Genomic DNA, 19,356 nt, shown 5'->3' with positions numbered 1-19,356 from the left:
TATATGTGCCTTGGTCAGCCACTTAGTGTATTTATAATCTTGGGAAAGTTACTTAATTGCCTGAGTCTTGTGTCTTTACATGTAAATTGGAGCAAGTAACTGAATCACAGGGTTGTTGAAACGATTATATAAAATGATGTATATGAAATACTTTTAGGGGTGCCTGGGTGGCTCAGTTGGTTAAACTTCCCAATTCTTGATTTCACCTTACATCGTGTTCCTGGGGTGGTGAGGTCCAGCCTGTGCCATGCTCCATGATCAGTGGGTAGTCTGCTTCTCTCCCTCTGCCCTAATCCCTGCTTACAGTCCCTCTCAAATAAACAAATCTTAAACAAAAAAACAAAAAACTTTTTAGCATAGTGCTTTACCATAGTGCCCATTAATTGATAACCCCATAACTTTAAGCAGTGAGCCTCAATTTCCTTTTCAGTAAAAGGGTGGTAATAGGTTCTACATCACAGAATATAGAGTCATTATTAATAATTCTAGCTTGTAATTGTTAAGTATAATAAACATTCAGGGGTGCCTGGGTGGCTTAGTCAGTTAAGCACCTGCCTTGGGCTCAGGTCACGGTCCCGGAATCCCGGGATCAAGCCCCACATCAGGATTCTCATTTGGGAGTCTGCTTTTTTCTCTCGCTCTGCCTGCTGCTCCACCTGCTTGTGCTCTCTCTCTGTCAAATAAATAAAAACAAACTTTTTTAAAAAATTACTTATTTATTTATTTCATAGAGCACAAGCAGGAAGAGTAGCAGGTAGAAGGAGAGGGAGAAGCAGACTCCCTGCCGAGTAAGGAGTTGGATGCAGGCCTCGATCCCAGGATCCCAGGATTCTGACCTGAGCTGAAGGCAGTTGCTTAACCAACTGAACCACCGAGGTGCCCCAATAAAAATAATTTTCAAAAAAGGACCATTCGGGGCGCCTGGGTGGCTTAGTCACTGGGCTTCTGCCTTTGGCTCAGGTCATGATCCTGGGGTTCTGAGATTGAGCCCAGCATTGGGGTTCTGAGATTGAGCCCAGCATTGGGCTCCCTGCTCTGTGGGAAGCCTGCTTCTCCCTCTCCCACTACCCCTGCTTGTGTTCCCTCTCTCACTGTGTCCCATAAATAAATAAATAAATAAATAAATAAATGTTATTGAATCTCATGTTAAATAAAATCTTGGAAAAAAATTCAATAAACTTTATATTATATAGCTCTGACAAATTTATAATCTTCATCTATTTTGTCATAGTAGTGTTTATATTTAAAACTCAGAGAGCTCTCAAAAAAAAATTTTTTTTTAAGAGACTTATTCACTTATTTTAGAGAAAGAGAAAGAGGGAGCGTGATGGGGTCAGGGAGGAGCAGAGGGAGAGAGAGTCCTAAGCAGACCCCAGACTGAGCATGGAGCCAGACATGGGACTTGATCTCACGATGCTGAGAACACAACCTGAGCCAAAACCAAGCATCGGAGGCTTAACTGACTGTCTACCCAGGTGCCCCTCAAAAAGATTTCTTAATCTTGATGTCACCGTGGTTAGATGGTGACTATTTCTTTTATTTTTTTAAGATTTTATTTATTTATTTGACAGAGAGATCACAAGCAGGCGGAGAGGCAGGCAGAGATGGGGGGAGCAGGGAGCCTGATGCAGGGCTCGATCCCAGGACCCTGAGATCATGACCGGAGCTGAAGGCAGAGGTAACCCACTGAGCCACCCAGGCGCCCCTAGACAGTGAATATTTCAATAAACTTACACTGAATTGTATTCTTTTTTTTTTTTTTTTTTTTTTTTTTTAAAGATTTATTTATTTATTTATTTGACAGAGAGAGATCACAGGTAGGAAGAGAGGCAGGCAGAGAGAGAGGAGGAAGCAGGCTCCCTGCTGAGCAGAGAGCCCGATGTGGGACTCGACCCCAGGACCCTGAGATCATGAGATCATGACCTGAGCCGAAGGCAGCGGCCCAACCCACTGAGCCACCCAGGCGCCCCTGAATTGTATTCTTGACAGCAATTATTTCAGTCTTAATGCATCCCTCAGTGGTACTTTATTTTCATTTGACTCTATAAGACTTTTCTTTTTGAATAGTGTTATTTTTCTACTGTGGACATTGGAAGATTTACAGAAAAATCAATAGCTTTATAGAAAAACTGAGCAGGGCACTGAGTTGGCATCGTCAGTTAAGCATCCAGCTCTTGGTTTCAGCTTGGGTCGTGGTCTTGGGTCATGGAATCTAGCTCTGCCTCCGGCTCCACCCAGCATGGAGTCTGCTTGAGACTCTCTCTCCTCTCCCTGCCCCTCCCACTTCTCTCTTTCTCTCTCGCTCAAATAAATCTTTTTAAAAAATAAAGAAAGAAAGATCAAGCAGGGAATACAAAGATTGCCATATTCCTGCCCCCACAGCATTCCTTTCTCTGTGTGCTAGCACAGTTTTCCTTGTTATTAACATTTTGCATTAGTGTGGCACATTTCTTTTTTTATTTTTTTAAAAATATTTATTTATTTAATAAACTCTCTGCCCAACATGGGACTAGAACTCCCAGTCCTGAGATGAAGAGCTGCATGCCCCACAGACTGAGCCAGCCAGGAACCACTAGTGTGGTATATTTCTTCAAGTTAATGAACCAATATTGATACAGTATCATGGACAAGTCTATAGCTTGCATTAAGGGTCGCTATTTGTGTTGTATAATTTTGTGCATTTTGACAAAACTGATGTCAAAATGTCATGTATCCACCATAACAATATCATAAAGAATTGTTTCATCAAAATAAAAATTTCTCAACCTGTGGCAACTATTTGTTACTGAGTCTATAGTTTTGCCTTTTCAAGAATGTCATATATTTGAGGGCACCTAGGTGGCTCAGTGGGTTAAAGCCTCTGCCTTCAGCTCAGGTCATGATCCCAGAGTCCTGGGATCTAGCCCCACATCGGGCTCTCTGCTCTGCAGGGAGCCTGCTTTCGAAACTCTCTCTCTGCCTTCCTCTCTGCCTACTTGTGATCTCTGTGAAATAAATAAATAAAATCTTTTGAAAAAAAAGTCATATATTTGAAATTGTATAGTATGCAGGCTTTTCAGAGTGACTTCTTTTACTTATCAAAATATGTTTAAAGTTTTCCTTGTCTTTGTGGCTTAATAGCCTTTTTAAAAAAAATTGAAGTATAGGGGTGCCTCCGTGGCTCAGTGGGTTAAAGCCTCTGCCTTTGGCCTAGGTCATGATCCTGGAATCCTGGGATCGAGCCCCACATTGGGCTCTCTGCTCAGCGGGGACCCTGCTTCCTCCTCTCTCTCTGTCTGCCTCTCTGCCTACTTGTGATCTCTGTCTGTCAAATAAATAAAATCCTTAAAAAAAACAAATGAAGTATAGTTCACATATAATAGCAGTTTCAGGTATACAACATAGCGATTTGACAATTATAAACATTATGAAATGCTTACCGTGATAAGTATAAGTACTATCTGTCTCCATTAAAAAGTTATTACAAGGGGTGCCTGGCTGGCTCAGCGGGTTAAGCCGCTGCCTTCCGCTTAGGTCATGATCCCAGGATCCTGGAATCAGGTCCCGCATCGGGCTCCTTGCTCAGCGGGGAGCCTGCTTCTCTCTCTGCCTCTCCCTGCCATCTGCCTGCTTGTGCTCTCTCTCTCTCTGACAAATAAATAAATACAATCTAAAAAAAAAAAGTTATTACAATACTATTGACTAGATTCTGTGTGCTGTACTTTTTATCCTTGTGAGATACTATTTTTTTGAGAGAGAGCGAGCAAGCAGGAAGGAGGGAGAGGGAGAGAATTTTTTTTTTTTAAAGATTTATTTATTATTTTAGGGAGCAAGGGAGGGGGCAGAGGAAGAGGGAGAGAGAGAATCTCAAGTAGACTGCACTCAGCACAGAACCTGACTTGGGCCTCAGTCTCACAACCCTGAGACCGTGACCTGGACTGAAACCAAGAGCTGGACGCCTAACGTGACTGAGCCATCCAGGCACCACCTGACTTGCTTCTTTTGTAACTGGAAGATGGTATCTCTTAATTCCACATGTAAGAGAGATCACGTGGTGTTTGCCTTTCTCTAGTTGTTTGTCTGTTTTCTTTAGTAAAGTGTGTACTCAAAATATTGTGCCCACTTTTTATTGGGTTGTTGTCTTATAATTGGGTTGAAACAGTTCTTTACAGAGTTGGGATATAAATTCCTTTATCAAGGGATGCCTGGGTGGCTCAGTCAGTGGAGTGTCTGCCTTCTGCTCAGGTCGTGATCCCAGGGTCCTGGGATGGAGTCCTGCGGTGGGCTCCTTGCTCGGTGGGGAGCCTCTTCTTCCTCTCCCTCTGTTGCTCTCCCTGCTTGTGCTCTCTCCATCTTTCTCTTCTCTCTCTCTCCTTGTCAAATGAATACACTCAAACAAAAAAAAAAAAAAGGAGGAATATGTTTTGCAAATATTTTCTCCCAAAATGTAATGAACAAAAGTTTCATTTTGGTGAAGTCCAATTTGTAGACTTATGTTTTTGTGCTTTTTGTGTCATATTTAAGATATTTTTGCCAAACCCAGAGTCACAAAGATTTTTCCCTATGATTTCTTCTAGAAGTTTTATAGTTTTATTGGCCATGATTGTTTCAAGCTGATTTTTTAATATGGTTTGAGGTAAGTGTCATTTATTGTTTTGCATATAGCTATTGTTTCAGCTCCATTTTTCGAAAAGACTGTCCTTTTTCTCTTAATTGCCTTGGCACCTTTATTGAAAAGCATTTGACTAGGAGCACCTAATTTCTACTTGAGATTCTCTCTCTCTCTGCCCCTCCCCCTGTTCTCTCTCTCTCTCTCACTCTCTCAAATAACTAAGTCTTTTTTTTTTTTTTTAAAGATTTTATTTATTTATTTGACAGAGAGAAATCACAAGTAGATGGAGAAACAGGCAGAGAGAGAGAGAGGGAAGCAGGCTCTCTGCCGAGCAGAGAGCCCGATGTGGGACCCGATCCCAGGACCCTGAGATCATGACCTGAGCCGAAGGCAGCGGCGTAAACCACTGAGCCACCCAGGCGCCCAATAACTAAGTCTTAAAAGAAAAAAAAGCAATGACTATATATGTGAGGCTCTCTTACTGGATTCTCTGTTCTGTTCATTGATCTCTTTGTCTTTACACTAATACCAAGTATCCTGATTATTTTAGTTTCATGACAAGTCTCAAAATCAGAAAGTTTAAGAATTCCAATTCTGTTGTTTTTTCCCCCAAGTTTTTGGTGCTATTTTGACCTTTGAACTATTTTTTTTTTTTTTTTTAAGAGAGGGAGAGATGGAAGATGGGGCATAGGGAGAGAGAGAGAGAATCCCAAGCAGGCTCCACACCCAGCACAGAGCCTGACACCGGACTCAGTCTCATGACTCTGAGATCATGACCTGAGCTGAAATTGAGAGTTTGGACACTTAACTGATTGAGCCACCCAGGTGCTCCCTTTATATATTCTAGACCTTATCAGAGATTTAATTTACAAATATTTCCTCCCATCTGTAGGTTGTCTTTTCATTCTTGTCATGGTGTCCTTTGCACAGATGTTTTTATTTTTTTATTTTTATTTTTATTTTTTAAAGATTTTATATATTTATTTGACAGAGATCACAAGTAGGCAGAGAGGCAGGCAGAGGAGGGCGGGAAGCAGGCTCCCTGCTGAGCAGAGAGCCCGATGCGGGACTCGATCCCAGGACCCTGACATCATGACCTGAGCCGAAGGCAGAGGCTTAGCACACTGAGCCGCCCAGGCGCCCCAAAAAGTTTTTATTTTTATAATGTCCAGTTTACCTATTTTTAATTTTGACTCTACAGTTTTTTGGTGTTCTAGCTATGGGAAGCATTGCCAAATCCAAGGTCATGAAGATTTATCCTTATATTTTCTTCCAAGAATTTTATGGTTTTAACTCTTACATTTAGGTTCTTGATCTATTTTAGGATTTTTTGTTTGTTTTTTTGTTTAGGGGGTAGGGGTAGGGGTTCATTTTCATTATTTTGTATTTGGATATTGAGTTGTCCCAGCACCAGTTGTTGAAGAAGACTATTATTCATTTCTCACTGGATCCCTTTGGTACCCTTGTTGAAAATTATTTGACCATAGTTGTTTTGAGTTTTTTCTGGACTCTCAATTCTATTCCATTGATCCACATGTCTATCCTCAAGTCATTACTATATTCTTTTGAGTATTGTAGCTTTTTTTTTGTTTTTTGTTTGTTTGTTTGTTTTGAGTATTGTAGCTTTGTAGTAAGATTTGAAGAATGAGTCCTCCAACTTTGTTCTTTTTCAAGATTGTTTTGGCTGTTTAGGTTCCATGTAATTCTATATGAATTTGGCTTTTCCATAACTAAAAAAAAGACCATTGGGATTTTGATAAGGATTGCATTGAATCTCTACATTGCTTTGGATAGTATTACCATGTTCGTGTTTGCCAATTCCAGGAACACAGTATGTCTTTCCATTTATTTACATCTTTAATTTTATTCAACAGTATTTTATAGTTTTAATGTACTAGTCTTATACTTCTTGCTTAAATTTGTTTATCAGTATTTTATTCTTGTTGATAAGATTGCAAATGAATCATTTTCTTAATTTCATTTTATTTTGGGATTGCTCATTGCTACTATATAGAAATACAATGGGTTTTTTTTTTTCTTTTTAAAGATTTTATTTATTCATTTGAGACAGAGAGCATGAGCATGGGTGAGGCAGAGGAAGAGGGAGAAGCAAACTTCCTGCTGAACTGGGAGCCTAATGTAGGGCTTGATTCCAGGACCTGGAGATCATGACCTGAGCCGAAGGCAGATGCTTAACCATCTGAGCCACCCAGGCACCCCGCCCTTTTTTTTTAGAAATATGATAGAATTTTGCATATTTATCTTATATCCTGTAACTTTGTTGAATGTTTTAGCTCTGATAGTGTTTTTGGGAATTCTTCAGGATTTTCTATATACAAGACCAAGACCATAGGCGAATAGATATAGGTGTACGTTTGTTCTTAGTATTTTCTCATGATCTTTTTAGTTTCTGTAAGATTTTATAGACATGTCCCATTTCAATTTCTGATTCTAGTTATTAGTGTCTGTTCTTTTTTATTGTCAGTCTCGATAAAGTTTTGTCAATTTAATCAATCTTTTTGAAGAACCAACTTTTAGATTGATTAATTCTTTGCTTTTCTATTCTTGATTTTGCTTATCTCTAATCTATATTATTTTCTTCCTTCTACTAGATTTCAATTTAGTTGGCTCTTGTTTATTTTTGAAGAATAATGTCAGGTTATTGTTTTGAGGGTTTATTTCTTTTCTTTTTTTAAAATACAGGCCTATTTGCACTAGATTTCCCTCTGAGCATTGCTTTTCCTGCATACCATATGTTTTAATACACTGTGTTTATCTCTCATCACCCCCTCCTGAGTTACGGGTATTTTATTTAGTTCTTCAGTATTTTATTTCTATTCTTAAAACACACATATACAAAATTATAATAGCATTACTGTTATTTATACAGACAGTGTTTATTTGGATTTTTCTGAGAGTTATTAGTTTTCTAGCTTACCATTTTTCTGGCATCTCAGGATTTCCCTCTGGTATCATTTTTATTCTCTGCATTCTGTAGAAATTTCTTTCTTGTAGGATCTACTCATTGTAAATTTTCAGTTTTTTAAAACTTTTTCTTTTTAAAGATTTTATTTTTTTATTTGAAAGAGAGAGAGAGAGAGAGAGCAGAAGCAGGGAGAGCAGCAGAGGAAGGGAGAGAAGCATGCTCCTTGCTAAGCAGGGAGCCCAATGTGGGGCTCGATCCCACTGAGAACATGACCTGAACTGAAGGTAGACACGTAACTGACTGAGCCACCCAGGCACCCCTCAGTTTTTTAAAATCTTAAAATATCTTCCTCTCACCCTGCTTTGTGAAAGAAATCGTTTTGAGCTTATATAATCATATGCTGAGAATTAATTTTCTTTTTTTTAACATGACTTCTGCCAGTGTTGCTATTGAATAGTCTGCTATATATCTAATGTCAGTACCCCATGGGTGATCTTATCTCTTGCTTCACTTTTAGATTTTCCTTTCTTTTTAGAATTTTGTACTTCTACTACATTGGGTATAGATTTCTTTTGATTAATTTTGGTACATTTTGTACTTTATCTGTGGATTCAGTGTTGAAAAATTGTTAGCTACTATCCCCTCAAGTACTGTCAGCCAGCCGTTTTTTCTATTTCTTTTCTATTCTTCTGAGATTCCAATTATAAGTATGTTATACTTTTTCTATTTTGTTTAAGTCTCTTCATGTTTTTTATCTTCTGTTTTTCCTGTGATGAATTCTGGGTAATTTTTTAAAATATGGCTTATAATTTAATAGTTTTTTCTACCAAATTTATTCTATTTAATGAATCCATTGACTTACTTTTTTTTTTTTTTTTAAAGATTTTATTTATTTATTTAACAGAGAGAGATCACAAGTAGGCAGAGAGGCGGGCAGAAAGAGGGAGGAGGAAGCAGGCACCCTGCTGAGCATACAGCCCGATGTGGGACTTGATCCCAGGACCCTGAGATCATGACCTGAGCCGAAGGCAAGCGCTTAACCCACTGAGCCACCCAGGCGCCCCATTTTTTTTTTTTTTTAAATTTCTGAAAGTTCTGTTTAGTTCTCTTTCAGATTAAACTTTTCAGCCTTGTTGCTTGCTTATTCCTGTTATTCATTCAGTTTATTTCTTTGAGTTTAAAATGGTTATTTTATATTCACTGTCAGATGGTTCCAATATTTGAAGTTTAAGGAGGTGTCTGACTTTGCTGACTCTTTCTTTTGAAGGTTTATTTCCTGTGTTTTTGGCATTCTGATTATAAGCTTATATTGAATCTCGATATGAAAGGAAACTAATGCCTTAATTGGGTTTGGGTTCCTCCAAATAATAGCTCTGTTTGGTCTTACCAGAAGCTGGGCTAAACTATTGTCTCAAGATCTTTCAGGTTCCTAGTCTTTTCTTGGGAATTTTAATTTCCCCTCCCCTAAGCTACTTATCCACACCCCACTTTCCCAGCCATAAAACTTGTGTGTTAGTACTGCTGTTGCAGAAATTTTCCTCTTTGCTTGTGCTTTTCACTTGGGTTTTGGCTCACAGTTTTTTCTTTTCTTTTTTTCTTTCTTTCTTTCTTTTTTTTTTTTTTTTTTTTTGGTGGGGGAGGGGATATAGACAGCAGGGAGTGGCCCTGTAACAGCTCCTAGTCACAAAGTATTTTTAGACCCACTTTCTTTTTTTTTTGTTTTCTAGCAAGAGAGCCTTCTATATTATCTAATCTACCATATTGCCATTAGTGGAACTTTCTGTTTTTTAAACTATATATAAAACACGTTATTCCTAAGTTTTATATATGTAAAAAATTCAAAATGGAACAGAACCAGAACATTATAAAATAAAATGGCCCTTAACCTGAGAGGGACCTATAGGTTTTGGGGATTTTTGTAATGAATTAGAATACAAGTGATAATTTAAAATCTTAAAAGAGAGTGCTCGCTTCGGCAGCACATATACTAAAATCTTAAAAGAGAAACAACTTTAAGATATTTTAAAGTTATATATAAAAATAAGACTGACTTTTAACCTATTACAATTTATATTTGAATAGAAATATAATATTTTGGAAATATGAAATGGCAAAACCTTGTAGATTTTCTGAAACGGTTAATTTTACAAATGTATGTATGGGTGCTATCAAAGAAAAATATTTTCAGTGTGTTCAAATATATATACCAACTAAGTCTTAAGTACAAGGTATAAATTTAAATTATAGCATAGGGTGACTTTATTGTATATATCCTGGCTGTGATGTGGTTACATGTGTTAAAATCCATGGAACTACATAGCGAAAACAAAAAAGTAAGTTCAATTTAAAGCATGTTAATTTAAAAATAAAAACTTTCAGGATTTTTAAGAAGACTTTGTGCTGCTTTATCAAAAATAAAATTAAGTGTGTATGTTCTTAAAAAGATTCTATGAAGTTTATTTTATATTACAAATTTTCTAGTGTTACTCTTCACCAGCTTTGTTTTGACCTTACTCCGGTTTTGAGATTTAAAGCATCATTACTTTCAGATAATCCAGAATCTAGTATTATATTATAGTAGGCCAGGTTTTCTGAACCTCAGCAACATTGATATCTTTGTTTTGGAGGCTGCCGTGAGCATTCCAAAATATTTAGTAGTACCCCTAGCTTCTCTCCATTAGATTCTAGTAGCACTCTTCTCTCATTTTTGACAACCAAAAATATTTCCAAACTTTGCCAAATATCCCAAGGGGGCAGTGTGTGTGTGTGTCTGTGTGTGTGTCTGTGTGTGTGTGTGTGTGTATGGGTGTGTGTGTAAAGCCAGGTCACCACTCGAGCTAACCACTGTACCAAGCCTAAGTGGCTCAAACTTTTGGAATACATATTTATTCATTTTCAAAGTTTGTCAACCCAGTATTAGTGGTATGATGTGCATTATGGTAAGATCTGTTTGTATATAATCTGTCTACACCAAAACATCTTTTCTAAAATTATCTAATGCTACAATAGTATGTGCTCAACTCATAAAATTAAGAACCTTTATTTGCATTAAATCTTTATAAAATGAGAATTTTAGAAGTATTTGAAAGGGTGAAAAGTACCTGTCTTGTAACAACAATCTTAATTAACCAGTATATGAGTTTAATCAAGGGTAAGATAAAGAAACTACATAATGGTAATCTTTGTTTTGGCCTGAATGTATTCTGTTGACTTGGCAAGTCATTTAACAAAAATGTTTATTTTCTTAATCTATAGAATAGAAATTATTTAACCTGAATAGTATGGGTTAACACAGTAGGAGAAATGTGAGATTTATTTAAGACAAACATTCCATAAAAATGTTAAGTGCTTTCATCAGATACTTACATTTTTTTCAGCTATTAACTAATAGAAGAAAATGGAATTGAATATACCAGCATGGAACAATCTAACGATTCCCTAAGAGTCAACCATAATGATTCTGAAGAATCAAAAACAGATTCTCAAGTATATGAGGTAAGAATTTAACTGGGAACTTTTTTCCATTCCATTTAACAACTTCTATATTTTTTTAAGGTTTTATTTATTTATTTGATGGATAACACAGCATGGAAAGTGGCAGGCAGAGGGAGAGAGAGAAGCAGGCTCCCTGCTGCACAGGGAGCCTTATGTGGGGCTTGATCCCCGGACCCTAGGATCATGATCTGATCCAAAGGCAGATGCTTAACCAACTGAGCCACCCAGGTGCCCCCATTTAATAACTTTTTAATGTATAAGAAATAGTATTATATTTAATTTTATTCAAGAAAGTTACAATTTATCCACAATTCTATCATATACTTAACTTTATAATATAGAGCTTTACTTAAAAGTAAAGCTTTTTTTTTTTTTTTTTAATTTGACAGAGATCACAAGTTGGCAGAGAGAGAGGCAAGCAGGCTCCCTACTGAGCAGAGAGCCCGGTGCAGGGCTTGATCTCAGGACCCTGAGATCATGACCTGAGCTGAAGGCAGATGCTTAACCCACTGAGTCACCCAGGTGCACCAAAAGTAAAGCTTTTACTTAAAAGCTCTATTATAAAAATTCTATATTCTTAAAATCTATATATAAAGAAAAATCTGTGTTTTGAATTATATATCATGACTTCAGGATGTGTTCCCATGGACAATTTTTTTCAATACGATTGAAATAAAATATAAAAATCAACAATTTCGGTTTAGAACAGCTTTCTGTCTATATCAGTCTGTGTGAATTGACTCTTGTGAAAAATGAAGTGAATAATTAACTGAGAAATGAATCTTTCCATTTTTATTATGGCTTTCTATTTATTTTACTTTAAATTCCAGATAATTAACATATTAGTTTCAGGTATATAATATATTGGTTCAACTGTTTTATACATCACCAAGTGCTCATCACAAGTGCACTCCTGGGTGCCTGGGTGGCTCAGTCTAATGTTGGGCATCTGACTGTTCATCTCAGCTCAGGTCTTGATCTCAGGGTTGTTAGTTTGGGCCCTGCATTGGCCATGGAACCTACTTTAACAAAGTGTAAAAACAAAAACAAAAACAAAAAAAATTGTAAAAACAAACAAAAACCCCAAAAATCCCCCAAAACAAGTACATTCCTTAATCCCCATCTCCTATTTAACCTGTCCACCCCACCTCCCCACCCCCTGCTCTAGTAATCATCAGTATGTTCTCTTTTATTAATAGTCTGTTTCTTGATTTTCTCTTTCTCTTTATCCCTTTCCTCATTTGTTTATTTCTTAAATTCCATATATGAGTGAAATCATATGGTATTTCTCTTTCTTTGACTGACTTCACTTAGCATTATACTTTCTAGCTCCATCCATGTTGTTGCACATGGCAAGATGTCATTCTTTTTTTTTTATGGCTGAATAATATTCCATTGTGTCTTATACCACATCTTCATCAATTCATACCACATCCATTCATCAATCATTGGATACTTAAGCTGTTTCCATAATTCGGTTATTGTAAATAATGCTGCTGTATAAACATACGGGTTCATGTATCCTTTTGAATTAATGTTTTTGTATTTTCTGATAAATACCCAGTATTGTGATTACTGGATCATAAGGTAGTTACATTTTTAATTTTTTGAGGAACCTCCATACTGTTTCCACAGTGGCTAATAAACATTCTTTGTTTTGTGGTGTTTTTTTTTTGTTTTGTTTTGTTTTTTATTAGAACATTACGGGCTCCGGGCTGGTTCAATTGATAGAGCCTGCTACTCTTGGGGTTGTGAATTTGAGTCCCATGTTGGGTGTAGAGATTACTTAAAACCTTAAAAAAAATTTTTTTTTTTAATTTAAAAGATACAAATTGTGACATATTTTACAAACACCCTTAGTGCTTTTTTTTTCTTTACAAAAGCATCTAACCTGCATGGACTCCAGGGATCCTTCCTTTGGACAGAATGGTTCTCCTAGAGTTTTACCCATCGCCTCTCATGAAGCAGATAATTCACTCACATCACAGAATATACCAGGGCAGACACAGACTCTTTCTGCAGAACAATTCCATCTAGTGGACCAAAATAAGCAACCTATTCAATATGAACTCCAGTCATTGGGGGATTCTAATGCACAAATGGTGAGTGTATTTCATAAATAATCAGTTTTATGCTATTTAGCAAAATGTATTAACCTTACTAGATGACCTTAATTTCTTGAAACTGTTGACTTGCGTTGCTTTGAAAATACTGTTTCCATGACGTTCATTTTAATGTTACCTGAAGATTTTAAAAGATTTCATTTTAGGATTACTAATAGAATGTAAAACTACTTCCCAGTCACTAGGTCTAGGTACACTGTTACTTTGAGATCAGTTGGAAATGTATCATGTGACTAGTGCCAGAGTTTACATGTAACTTACATTTATTTTTGTGTATGCATTTGACTGAACTCAAGGTTATTGCTTTATCCATCTCTCAGTCACTAACTTGCATGCCACAGGTTGGTATGCCTTCTTGAAGCAAAAGAAAACAATGGAAATAGCAGTGGTATACTGGCAATTAGACATAGCTTCGCTGATGTAGATACGTATGTGTCATGTAAGTGACAGTGCATAAAAGGTGAAAATGCTGCTTTAAATTGTTTCTGAAATATTCATGGCCAAGTTTGAGTAGAAGAAATAAAAGATGGTTTTGTTGGAAATTAAAGAGAATTATTGAGAAAAACTTCGTTTCTCTCTGACTAAGAATATCCTTACATTAAAAAAAAAGAATATCTTTACATTAATAATACGAAGAATAACATATGTCTTGTTTACCTGTTTTCCAAATTTTCTGCAATGGGTATTAATTACATAATAGAATTATTTTATTTTTATTTTTTTTAAAAGGTTTTATTTATTTGACAGAGAAATCACAAGTAGGCAAAGAGGGAGGAAGCAGGCTTCCTGCTGAGCCTGTTGGGGTATTCGATCCAAGGACCCTGAGATCATGACCTGAGCTAAAGGTAGACACTTAACCAACTGAGCCACTCAAGCACCTTAGTGAATTATTTCAAAGACAGTAATCTGATTGTACATCTCTAACAAGATATAATCTAGAAACAAAATGTGTAAACTTTCAATGAATTTAATATTAATAATAATCTTAGTATTGTTATTCTGCAGCTATTATATATCAAGTATAGAACAAAGCATATAAATATTTTAAATCTATAGAATCAGTAGGATGATGCCCCCATTTTCTTCCTGACACTGCTTGTTGGCACCTTCTCTATTTTTTCTTGAACAGTCTTATAAGATGTGTATTAATTTTATTAGTCATTTATAAAGATTTTATTTATTTATTTATTTATTTGTCAGAGAGAGAGCACAAGCAGGCAGAGAGGCAGGCAGAAAGAGAGGAGGAAGCAGGCTCCCTGCTGAGCAGAGAGGCCGATGCAGGGCTAGCTCCCAGGACCCTGGAATCATGACCTGAGCCGAAGACAGAGGCTGTAACCACTGAGCCACCCAGGCACCCTAAGAGCAATTTTAGATTCAAAGCAAAACTGAGGGCGCCTGGGTGGCTCAGTGGGTTAAGCCGCTGCCTTCGGCTCAGGTCATGATCTCAGGGTCCTGGGATCGAGTCCCGCGTCGGGCTCTCTGCTCAGCAGGGAGCCTGCTTCCTCCTCTCTCTCTCTCTGCCTGCCTCTATGCCTACTTGTGATCTCTCTCTGTCAAATAAATAAATAAAATCTTTAAAAAAAAACAACAAAAAAAACAAAGCAAAACTGAGCAGAAGTATAGTGATGCTTAAAAAAACCCCTGCCCCTATACATGCACAGTCTTTCTCATTTTCAAGATCTCCCACCATATGGAGCTTTTTTTAAAAAAAATTTTCTTGGGACGCCTGGGTGGCTCAGTTGGTTGGACGACTGCCTTCGGCTGAGGTCATGATCCCAGAGTCCCGGGATCGAGTCCCGCATCCGGCTCCCAGCTCCTAGAGGAGTCTGCTTCTCTCTCTGACCTTCTCCTCGCTCATGTTCTCTCTCACTGTGTCTCTCTCAAATAAATAAATAAAATCTTTAAAAAAAAAAAATTTTCTTTAATGTGATTTTTTTTTTGATGTAGAAGTTATCAAGGAAGTAGTAAAGATTCTGTAGTGGGTGAATCTGCAACAAATGAAGAGGTTTTAAAGTGAAGCAGGGATGGTATTTTTGGATTTATCAGATATATCGTACAATACACAAAGAGCCCAGTAAATATGACTACTTATTAGTCAAGGTTTTCTGATAATATTTATGGTCTGCCTCAAATAGAATGCATTGCAACAGGTGACTTTTCAAAACTTTGATTTCATAGCGAAGATTAAAAGTAACTTTCTTTTAAAATAGGAAAAGTAATATTATTGTCACTGTTATCAAATTACATGAACTGAAAATAGTTTTCTAGGTACCAGGTAGAAGGAAGCTATGGGAGGAGAAAGCTAAGGAAGGGGAAAGTAGAGGAGGCTCTCCTCCACTCTACATAGGAAGCAGATTTCCAAAAGTTAGAGGTATTCCACAGATCTTTCTTAATTATGAAATTTTCATATGAGTAAATAAATTATAAATATATGTGTTTTATTTGGATTTAGTAGATTTATTTTCTAAGAATGAATGGAATATTTTTTTACAAGTATTTGATCTTATTTAAGGAGAAAGGAATTTAAAAACCATGTTATTACTGTTGCCTTTTAAAGCCCAGCAATATTTCTTGTATTGTTTTTGTCTTCTTTTAGGTTAAGTAAAATCATCAGATAATGGGAAGCAGTATAGAATAGTTGTTTGAATTTGGGTTTGAATTTCAACTCACCACCCTATCTTGCATGAGTTGTGTAACCTCTTATGACAGTATCCTCAAGTAAAAATGTATATACTTGATCTACATATGATAGGGAATAAATACAATAATGCATGTAAAGTCTTGCCATTTAGTATGCATTCAACAAACGTCAAGCAATTATTGTCATCAGAGTTTACAGTTACTTTTTCATAGTGAAGTGATAAGAGTTATGGCAAGGTATTTTTATCTTAAGAAACTTGATAAACTTTGGGGGAGGGAAACAATTACTAGTCTTAATTTCTGAGAAATGTTTACAGTAATTGTCCCTAAAGCATCTACTTCATTGAAATTTTTTTCAAATTTAATTTTTTTTAAATTAAAATTTTTTTCCAATGACCCTCTTAAAACTAGAGCTGCACTCTCTGTCATGCATCAGTAATGTTTTCATGTTTTATAAAACAGAAAGGCTGTCTTCCCTCCAGGCCGGAGAATGGGAGGCTGCCATTTTTCATTCCTGTCCTCCAGGGCTCTACAGAAAGTGTTCAGGGAACAAAAGAGCTCCTGAGAGCAAACAGTAGATTACTTAGCCTGGCCCCTGGCAAGGGCAGTGCAATTCCACCTCGGGCAAAGACATTTGAGAATCACCCCAGAAGATCAGCAAGAACATCCAGCCAAGACCAAGCTCACTGATCAAGGAGGACAGTGGAATTCCAGAGGAAGAGAAAGCAAAGCATGGAATTCATGGCTTTCACCTCATGATTCTTTAGTCTTGCAAAGTTAATTAAATTTATTTTATTTAATTTTTTCTTATTCTAATTTTATTTAATGTGTCCTCTTTCCTCTTTTAAGGTTTTTAAATTAGTTTATCTTAACAATACTTTCTTTAAAAAAAACTTTTTAAACCTCCATTATTGTAGTCATATTTTATCTTTATCCTTCATAGTATCTATATTTTTTGTATACATAAAGGGTTTTTTCTTATACAAAAATTTTGGGATACAGTTTCTTCCAATAGATCAAAATATACCCTAAATATAGGATAGGGCTTTGATATGGTCTCCAGCCTGAGCAAATTCTCTCCTCTTTCTTTTTCCAACCAACTTATCTTATCAATTCCTTGTTTAGAATTCTTTTTTTATTTTCATCTTTACAGTCATATTCCGTTCCTTCTCGTGTTTGTTCTTATTTTGATGTATATATATATAAGTTTTTCTTTCTTTAAAAATTTTGGGAGGTAGTTTCTTTTAAGAGACCAAAATACACCCAAATCAAGTGGGTGGCTCTGTTCTATTCACCAGTCTATCATATAGTTAAAAAAAATTTTTTTTTAAAATAAATTTCTTTTTACCCCTTTTCTTCTTCCCCTATTTGGGGTCTCTTCTGATTTGGTTAGCGTACATTTTTCTGGGGTCTTTGCCACCCTTTTAGTGTTTCATTCTCTCCTTCACATATTCTCTGGGTAAAATGAAAAGGCGGGAAAAACTCACCACACACAAAAAAAGAACAAGAGGCAGTACCAGAGGCTAGGGACCTAATCAGTATGGACATTGGTAAAATGTCAGATCGAGAGTTCAGAATGATGATTCTCAAGGTGTTACCTGGGCTCCAAACAGGCATGGAAGATATTAGAGAAACCCTGTCTAAAGAAATAAAAGCCCTTTCTGGAGAAATAAAAGAATTAAAATCTAACCAAGCTGAGATCAAAAAAGCTATTAATTAGGTGCCATAAAAAATGGAGGCTCTTACTGTTAGGATAAATGAGGCAGAAGAGAGAATCACTGACAAAGAAGACCAAATGACAGAGAATAAAGAAGCTGAGCAAAAGAGAGACAAACAACTACTGGATCATGAGGGAAGAATTTGAGAGATAAGTGATATCATAAGACGAAACAATATTAGAAGAATTGGGATTCCAGAAGAAGAAGAAAGAGAGAGGGGCCAGAATGTATATTGGAGTAGACTATAACAGAGAATTTCCCTAATACGGCAAAGAGAGCAAGCATCAATATCCAGGAGGCACAGAGAACGCACCCTCCCCCCAAAATCAATAAGAATAGGTCTATATCCCGTCATCTAATAGTAACACTTACAAGTCTTAGTGACAAAAAGAAAATCCTGAAAGCAGCTCAGGGCAAGAAGTCTGTAACATACAATGGTATCATACTCAAAATAATTGAATCTGCTAAATCATACTCAAAGGGTCTGTCCAACAATAAGAGCTAACAATTTTAAATGTCTGTTCCCCTAAAATGGGAGCAGCCAACTATATAAACCAATTAATAACAAAATTAAAGAAACACTTGACAATAATACAATAATAGTAGGGGATTTTAACGCCCCCCACCCCCCGCCTCACTGAAATGGACAGATCATCCAAGGAAAAGATCAACAAGGGAATAAAGACCTTAAATGACACACTGGACCAGATGGACATAACAGATATATTCAGAGCATTCCATCCCAAAGCAACAATACACATTCTTTTCTGGTGCTCATGGAACATTCTCCAGAATAGATCACATACTGGGTCACAAATCAGGTCTCAACTGGTACCGAAAGACGAATCATTCCCTGCGTATTCTCAGACCACAGTACTCTGAAACTAGAACTCAATCACAAGAGGAAAGTTGGAAAGAACTCAAATACACGGAGACTAAAGAGCATCCTTCTAAAGAATGAATGGGTCAACCAGGAAATTAAAGAAGAATTGAAAAAATTCATGGAAACAAATGATAATGAAAACACAGCTGTTCAAAATCTGTGGGACACAGCAAAGGTGGTCCTGAGAAGAAAGTATATAGCCATACAAGTCTTTCTTAAGAAACAAGAAGGTCTCAGGTACACAGCCTAACCCTATACCCAAAGGAGCTGGAGAAAGAACAGCAAAGAAAGCCTAAACCCAGCAGGAGAAGAGAAATAAAGATCAGAGCAGAAATCAGTGAAATAGAAACTGAAAGAATGAGAGAACAAATCAATGAAACTAGGAGCTGGTTCTTTGAAAGAATTAATAAGATTGTTAAACTCCTGGCCAAACTTATCAAAAAGAAAAGAGAAAGAACCCAAATAATAAAAATCATGAATGAAAGAGGAGAGATAACAACCAACACCAAAGAAATAAAAACAAGTATAGGAACATATTATGAGCAACTGTACACCAGCAAGTCTGACAATCTGGAAGAAATGGCTGAATTCATAGAGATACATAATCTACCAAAACTGAACCAGGAAGAAACAGACCCATAATCAGTAAGGAGATTGAAGCAGTCATCAAAAATCTCCCACCAAACAAGAGTCCAGGGCCAAATGGTTTCCCAGGGGAATTCTACCAAACATTTAAAGAAGAAATAATACCTATTCTCCTGAAACTGTTCCAGAAAACAGAAATGGAAGGAAAACTTTCAAACTCATTTTATGAGGCCACATTACCTTGATCCCAAAACCAGACAGAGACCCCAACAAAAAGAATTACAGACCAATACCCTAGATGAATACAGATGTGAAAATTCTCACCAAAATACTGGCCAGTAGGATCCATTGAAAGGATTGTACATTGAAAGGATTATTCGCCACAACCAAGTGGG

The 19,356-nt window shown here is 36.7% G+C and overlaps 1 protein-coding gene across 12 annotated transcripts in view; it reads left to right on the top strand.

Moving 5' to 3' along the window:
* The window catches only part of CARF (calcium responsive transcription factor), a 109,431-nt gene that overhangs the window by 6,304 nt on the left and 83,771 nt on the right, over positions 1–19,356 (top strand). For 10 of the 12 annotated variants that reach the window (XR_009352052.1, XR_009352051.1, XR_009352050.1 and 7 more), the window contains exons 3-4: positions 10,895–11,012; positions 12,896–13,114. Coding sequence is in view for 7 of the 12 variants with exons in the window: in XM_059168373.1 (XP_059024356.1) it covers positions 10,935–11,012; positions 12,896–13,114 (297 nt within the window). In the remaining 5 variants the exon portion in view is untranslated. Of the gene's footprint in view, positions 1–4,556; positions 4,616–6,260; positions 6,423–10,894; positions 11,013–12,895; positions 13,115–19,356 lie in introns of those variants that run through there. The other 2 variants (XM_059168367.1, XM_059168369.1) reach the window with 2 other exon arrangements.

Source organism: Mustela lutreola, chromosome 3 (genome assembly GCF_030435805.1).
Source record: "Mustela lutreola isolate mMusLut2 chromosome 3, mMusLut2.pri, whole genome shotgun sequence".
In the NCBI taxonomy this organism is placed as follows: Eukaryota; Metazoa; Chordata; class Mammalia; order Carnivora; family Mustelidae; genus Mustela; species Mustela lutreola.
This window is presented reverse-complemented; position numbering and strand designations above follow the sequence as displayed.